We start from the raw sequence: 7,202 nt of genomic DNA, 5'->3' as shown, positions 1-7,202 counted from the left end.
ATACAGTGCATATATTTATTGTGATTGTTTACACACATACATGCAAACAATTAAAAATCTAACGGTACTAGAAATAACATGATGGGATCGCGTGCACTGTATTTATAATTTATGTATTTAGCCTATTTATTTATTGCTTTGCTCTTTTACAGCCAGACACAATTTGCCTGAGGGCCTCTGCTCATTGATCTTTTTGTTGTGTAGAAAATGACACACAATGAGCTCTGCAACCTGGATCTTGATACAGCTTATGTAAGTTGTAATGGTGATTGGGGGATGGGGCAGGGATCAGGACCTGTGTGTACTGTATGTACTGAGGAAAGTTACTGACCTATATTTCAATGAAACTATTTATCCTCAGTCACGAAAATACTTCCATAGGGTGTTTGAATTGTGTCAAAGCTCTTGTGTCAAAAGAAGGCGCCCCCCGGGCCGCCTTCAAAAAAATTATTAAAACTTTATATAAACATGATTAATATATCTTTTTGTCTTGTCCTCTTTATCGTTGAGAAAACCAAATTCTAAGGTAAAAGCTTATTTTACGATGATCAGTGAATTAGGTGTACCAAGCAATCACTAAGCAAAGAAGAATTAAATATCTAGCCTAAGGGTGTGCGATATTGACAAAAAATTATATCTCAATATTTTCTGGGATTTTATTGATAACGATAATCAGACGATATTTTGTCGAGTGTGTTGCGTTGCAGGACTGCCGTGGACAGCTGACTTTGTGTGGTGGTCAGTCCACCGCAGTGACAGAAAATAATCTTTTCCAATTAGTTTAAAATGATGTTTACCCTTTATGGGCATTTTTACCTTTGTAAAGCCATTTTTTCTAGAAGTAGGCTATGTCAAATTCATATATTTAATCAAAGTCAATTACAATAATAAGACATTTGGGGCTGATACCAAACAAATTCATCTTTGCAATGCAGAGGAAACAGAAGCTGCATCTGAAGGGGCATTTACTGTATGTCTCCCTTATCTGACACCCATTTCAGGTCCTGGAGTTTCTTTTAATGAGCTAATGAGTTGAATCAGGTGTGTTTGATTAGGGAGACACACAAAATGTGCAGTGCTGGGGGCGCCCAGGACCAGGGTTGAGAAACTGCTTTAGGTCATCAGATTTCATAGAAGCTTTTGAGTCTGCACATCATTTTACATTGTAGTTTTCTCATTTTATGTTCAAGTACTTGGTTTTGTGCTATATTTTTGTGTCATAATTGACTTCTTGAAATTTTGGATGTTAACAATCATAGCAGGCTGACCAATTGATGCACTTTTATCTTCAGACCACTACCAGAATCATCCAGAGAACCTTTTCATAGTTCAGCTTAAATCAGTCCTTTAAGTACCTTAAACATGTTACGAATGAAATGTCCATATTCTTTCTGAGGAATATGAATAATGCTAGTCTAATCAACTGCACAGTACAGCTCATCTAAAGGCATCAAGCCCATTTTATCCCTCTAAAATTACCATTTAAAACTATTACCTTGTCATGCATAACTCTGTTAAACACAACATACAAACATTTATTTTTTACAGAAATTACTCTCCAAATAAATACTTGACACATTTACACAAAACAGACATTCCTTCACTCAACTTCATTCAAGTCCATTTGTTTTCCTTTCCTTTAAAATAAAACAATATTTTGGGTCTTTCAAGCCTTAGTGTTCATAATGACATGACCCTGTGCGTCTTTTAACCGTACTCGTCCTGTAGGGTATTGTGTCTCTTGCCGTCCATCTGAGTAAACGGTTTTAACCGTACCATCTGGATATTCCCGTCTTTTGAAATCTGCAGTGTGGATCTCTCGCTGACCTGTGTTAAACTGGATCACCTTACTGCCATCCCTGAAAGTAGAATAAAAATGGTGTGACTTTAATATGTCAGGTGACTTTATTATAACACATTGAGGTGAGGGCTATGAGTTGTACTCACGGATTCAGTTGTATTACTGTTCCATCTGTAAGAACACTTTCCTCTCTTCCATCAGGATGAAGAGTCTTAACCATCTGATCAGGGAAAGTGATTTCCTTACGACCATCAGGGAATTTTTTTTCTGGAAAACAGAGTGGAATATTAAGACTTAAAATTCAGTCTTAAGGCTGGACATTTATTTTGAAAGAAATTCAGGCCCACCTGTTTGATTGTTAGGAAACTGAAGCACTTCCATCCCATCTGGGTAGGTAATGTGTGTGGTCTGAGCTTCTGCATAGTAATAAATCTTAAAAAAAAAAAAAACCACACACCATGACAATGCTACTTAAAATGATTTCCTGATTCACTTCATTGCAATTGTGAATTCAAAGTCAAAACCTCTTTATACTAAAAACCTTAATTGTAAACATTTAATTCCAGCATGTATAATGGAAGAACATGTTTTCACACAAATAACCGATCCATTACACTGGTGTAAACTTAATACTAAGAATAAATTCATTGTAATTAGAGTCCGTTCCTCACCACTCTTTGATCAGGCATGGTATGTTTCACATCTCCATTGAAAAACATGACTTTAACCGTCTGTCCATCAGCAGAAAGCTCTTTCCTCGTGCCATTTGGAAAAACAACAAGTCGGCCTCCATCAGGGAGCACCTTCTCAATCTGAAACATCCACAAATATTTGATTTAGACCTTGAATTCCATTTGAAAGTGGACATACTGATAACTTTTGTAATGTAACCATAATTTCTACACTTTTTTAAATGGAAAGTGATTTCTTTGGCCCGGTTTTGTTTGAAAAAGCACTCCTCTCAATGTTAATCTGGAATTTGTTGAAACTATTTGAACAGCAAGTTGGAGCTAAAGATTACCTTGTTGTCTGACTGGGTGATCTCTTCCTGTTCCTTCTCTGACTGTTCAATGCCAGAGAGAGAGTTATGTGGAGCATCATGGTTCCTCTCAGTCGTAACCAGTCCATCCGAACACTGGGTTTCCACTGGACTTGGCTCATATTTGAAGCTGATGCTCTCTTTAACTTGTTCAGGGAAAAAAGCTGTGGCAAAATGTGGTAAGTTAATTTAAAGCTATGCTACATGGCAATCACAATATAAAAGTACAGATGGATAAAATAAAATATATTTTTATGGTTAGAACAATAAGAAATGTGCACTAGTAATCAATAATACCTAAATACGGTAATACCTGAATTTGTGAGAGGGATCTGTGTCTCTGGACTTCCCTTTCTGCTGCTGCTATTTTTTGAACTCTGAGAGGGACTCTAGACATAAAAACACACATACTAACTGTGAAATCTTACACAAATGATTATAGATATAACCAAGTTATTTGAATAAGCAAATCTTTGGGAAAAGAGTTTTTGCTTTCAAGTTGAGCTTTTGAAGTGTTTATGAAATCTACCTGAAGGGGAGGGGTGCAGAAACTTTTCAGACCTGCCACTCCACACTTACCCTGGAATCTGTACATTTGGATCCAGTATTGGTTCTTTTGCCAGACAGAGAGAACTTTTCCTTCTCTTTCTCAGCACTCTTCCACGCACTGAGGCGCAGTTTCTCCTGCGTCCGCACTTGGTCTCTGAGGGCTGCGTTCTCTGCACTCAGAGTGTCTACCTGCTGTCGGAGACGGCTCTGTGTGTTGCTCCAACGAGCCTCTCGTTTGCACAAGTCCTCCTGCAGCACATTCAACTGCTGCTTTAGAGCCTGATGCAGACATAAACAGTCACATTAAAAACACATAAAACCATTAATAATAGAAACAAACAGAACTGATAGTGTCCAAATTATATTTTTCAAATAGCCGGACCTGGATCTCATCTCGTTCTTGTTTGTCAGGTCTTGCTCTAACAGTTGCTGCATGCTTTTCGAAAAGCTTCCTTTCACGCTGCAGTTTCTTATGTTCCTCCCTTTTAAGCTCCTCCCACTTTGCAATTTCCTCCATCCTCTTCTTTTCAAATTCAGCCCTCTCTTTCCTGTATGGGAAAATGTTATTTAAAAAGTTTTCAGTTTAAATGTTTTTAGCATGACAAATAACTGTACATTCATATTGCCAAGACATTTGTAGTTTCGCTGTAAACAACAGTCAAATTTATCAAAATATACAGAGTATTTGAACAAGACAGACAAGGGGCTTTACTTGAGATTCTCTCTTATGTCTTGGTTCTCCTGCTTTAGTTTGGCCAGTGCCGCATTCTCAGATTTGAACCTTTCAATCTCTGTTTCCAGCTCCACCAAACGCTCACGAAGAAGTCTTGATTGAGCTGAAAATAATTGAGTTTCAGGATTTAGCAGGATCATGCATGTACTGTATGTAACTAGCACATTACATCAGATGTGTACAATCTGAACAATCAACACTTTTATTTAGCAAGGATGCATTAAACTGTAATATTGTAAATGTCTGTTAATTTTGACCAATGCATTTCTATTTGAAAGAAATGCTATTCTACTGAACTTATATTTATCATTGTTTTCAAAATGGGTAAGAAGAAATGTTTCTTAAGAGCCAAATAAGCATATTAGAATGATTTCTGAGGATCATGTGACACTGAAGCCTGGAGAAATGACTACTGAAAACTCAGCTTTGCCATCATAGGAACAACTAACTGTAATGACAAAGCTTACCTAATATATTAAAATATATGTATTTTGATCAATTTAATGCATCCTTGGTAAGCAAAAGTGGCTCAATCATTTAAAAGATCTTTCCAACCACAGACTTTTAAAGTTATGTGTATGATGATTTTATTTACTTTGCCTTGAAAGCTTTCATAACACTATAGATAAGTCATCTTTATTTCGATAGCGCTTTATACTATTCATATTGTGTCAAAGCAGCTTTACAGAGATAAACAGGTAAATGGAGGATTCAGTGCAGACAATCACACTTGCCGATACTGATAAACATAAGTATATTTAAGTTACAACCAATTACTAATAAATGGCTGATATTAAAATTCTATACTATTTTAACTAAATAAAAAAAATAATAAAAAAAATAGTTTTAAATTCTACAAATGGATTAACAATAACCAACAGTACCAATATATCCCTAACATGCATCCCTTTTATTTTTAGTTTTGCATTGCATTGATTGTGACCATTAATTCGTTAGGATGTAGGTTTGAAAAACATTTTGGTATGCAAATAAGCACATTCTGTAGCTGTATGCAGAACATCAAAACTCCTACTTTTACCTGCTCCTTCTTCACTGGGCACGTTCTGTGGTTCCTGCACATGCACCACTGTTACCGGAGGAGAAGGTTTAGGCTTTAGCGTGGGAAACAGCTTTGATACCAACTGGCATGTCGGTGGAGCTTCTTTCCCAACTGCATCTGGGCTGCCACCTGCTGGTTTTACCCCCTTGGAGAAGGCAACCTTCCTTTTCAGAGCCCTGTCTGATGGGGATTCTTCTGCAGGACAGCAGGACTCCTCCTCAGGTTCGTTCCAGGTATCATCGTCATCAAACTCTAACTGGGCCCTTGAATCTATGAGAGTAGAGTCTCCATTGTTACTCAAACTCCTCTCATCCTCCTCTGGACTGCTGGCTCCGTCCCTGTCTTGATAGGTGAGTTTATCATAAGGCAGAGTGGTAGGCACTTCAAAGCAGTGGGTTATGGGTGGATTGGACCTGTTGGGGAGGGGTTGCAACCCTGAATTACTGCACAATAAGTCGTCATCCAACTTTTCATGGGTTTCCTCTTCTGAGAACCCTCTCTGCTCTTTCGGTCCTATGCTAATGACATCTCTCTGTATTGTAGTGTTTGTAGGAGGAACTGGTACACTATGACCCAACATGGGCTCAGGAGTTACTGCAGGACCTTGACCATGGCTAGGTAGTGCAGATTGACTGGTCGATTTGATGGGTGTGGAGGAGAGACGCCTGCGGTCTCTCTGAAGGAGGGTGCTGATGAAGGACGAGTTGCTGGAGAAGGATATTTCATCTGCTGCTCGTTCCAGCAACTCAAACTCTCCAAGTTCAGCACACTCCCGTTGGTGATCTTGCTCCCAGTGCTCCTTCCTCTCCGTGAACCACACCTCAAATGAGTTTTCAGCAACACATGCATTATCCTCCACACCACTACATGACCCTTCCTTATTGCTGTCTGTTGTAGTGACACTGTTGATCTTCTGCTTGGACGAGGGATCAGATTTTGGCTGGAACTGAGCTGGGATGGGGTTCATATTCTCACTCTGGTGTCCGACAAGAACACGAGGTTGAACAGTCATCTTGGTGACTGGCGCTGTGGTTTTATTCTTAAGAATGTTCTCTTTGTTGAGAACAGCAATCTTGCGTTGGATCACAGGATGTGTGAACTTTGAGCCTTCGGTTTTGTTTTTAACAGAGTTCTTGTTGGACCTCATGTCCAGGTCTTGGGAAACTTTTGGATTTGGACATAAGGAGGGCTTGTGGTTAGGTGGACTTTTTCTGACTGGTGGCACAGTGGCTTTTCCCCTTGTAAACCTGGCCAGACCTTCTCCTCGTTTAAGAAAGGGTCTCTTTACCTTCACGCTTTCAGCCGGTGCATTCTACATTAAGTGAATAATAAAAAAAGATCAGACATGCAATAGATGAGGCCAATCCAATTTTTAAAAAATGCACTTAATATTACACTTAATATTTTATCATAATTTGTTTGGTCAAATGTCTATATATGGAAAATGTGCTTATAAAATATAGCACAAGCTCATAAATCTTGGTTGCTTTATACCTCAAAATCATTTGATTGTATTTATTACTTATTTACGGAAGTTCTAAGAGGACATGGATTATTAATATTTCTTTATATATATATTTTTTTTATATCTTTATATAATATTTCTTTCTTGTTTTCTCGTGATTACGACTTAATATCTCGTGATCTCAACATGACAAGTTGTTTTCTCGTGATCTCGACATAAAAATCTTCTCTAAGTTACACAACTGCGCCAACAGGTGGCAGTACAGAACTGAATATAGCTGATGGGGTGTTGTATACTGTAGGCTACATCCACTTTACTCTACGCATCCGGGACAGAATAAGGACCTTCTTCGTGATCGCTATAATTTTTGCAGTATTTTCCATTACTGACATTTAATTAATTTGTAAATATTAAATGCTTGAATCAATATGATTATTTTGTGTAGCGTTATTGCTAGATGCATGACTCTATGGAAGTTCTAAGCGGCCATGCATTAATTTTTTTTCCCCTACTTGTTTTCTCGTTATATCGACATAACGAGAGTTGTTTTCTCGT

The 7,202-nt window shown here is 38.1% G+C and overlaps 1 protein-coding gene across 1 annotated transcript; it reads right to left on the bottom strand.

Annotated features, from left to right (window-relative positions):
- Positions 1 to 1,064: 1,064 nt before the first annotated feature.
- LOC107576452 (centromere protein J-like) lies at positions 1,065 to 6,494 on the bottom strand (the record flags this gene model as incomplete). Its single annotated transcript, XM_016262623.1, has 10 exons — positions 1,065 to 1,859; positions 1,948 to 2,068; positions 2,149 to 2,233; positions 2,473 to 2,613; positions 2,823 to 3,004; positions 3,154 to 3,229; positions 3,420 to 3,668; positions 3,772 to 3,937; positions 4,102 to 4,225; positions 5,162 to 6,494. Coding segments are annotated over 10 exons (2,670 nt in total), but the record flags the coding sequence as incomplete, so codon positions are not given.
- Positions 6,495 to 7,202: the final 708 nt, after the last annotated feature.

Source organism: Sinocyclocheilus grahami, unplaced genomic scaffold (genome assembly GCF_001515645.1).
Source record: "Sinocyclocheilus grahami isolate Dianchi unplaced genomic scaffold, SAMN03320097.WGS_v1.1 scaffold3700.1, whole genome shotgun sequence".
Classification (NCBI taxonomy): domain Eukaryota; kingdom Metazoa; phylum Chordata; class Actinopteri; order Cypriniformes; family Cyprinidae; genus Sinocyclocheilus; species Sinocyclocheilus grahami.
The sequence above is the reverse complement of the archived record's forward strand: the minus strand, read 5'-3'. Positions and strand labels throughout refer to the sequence as shown.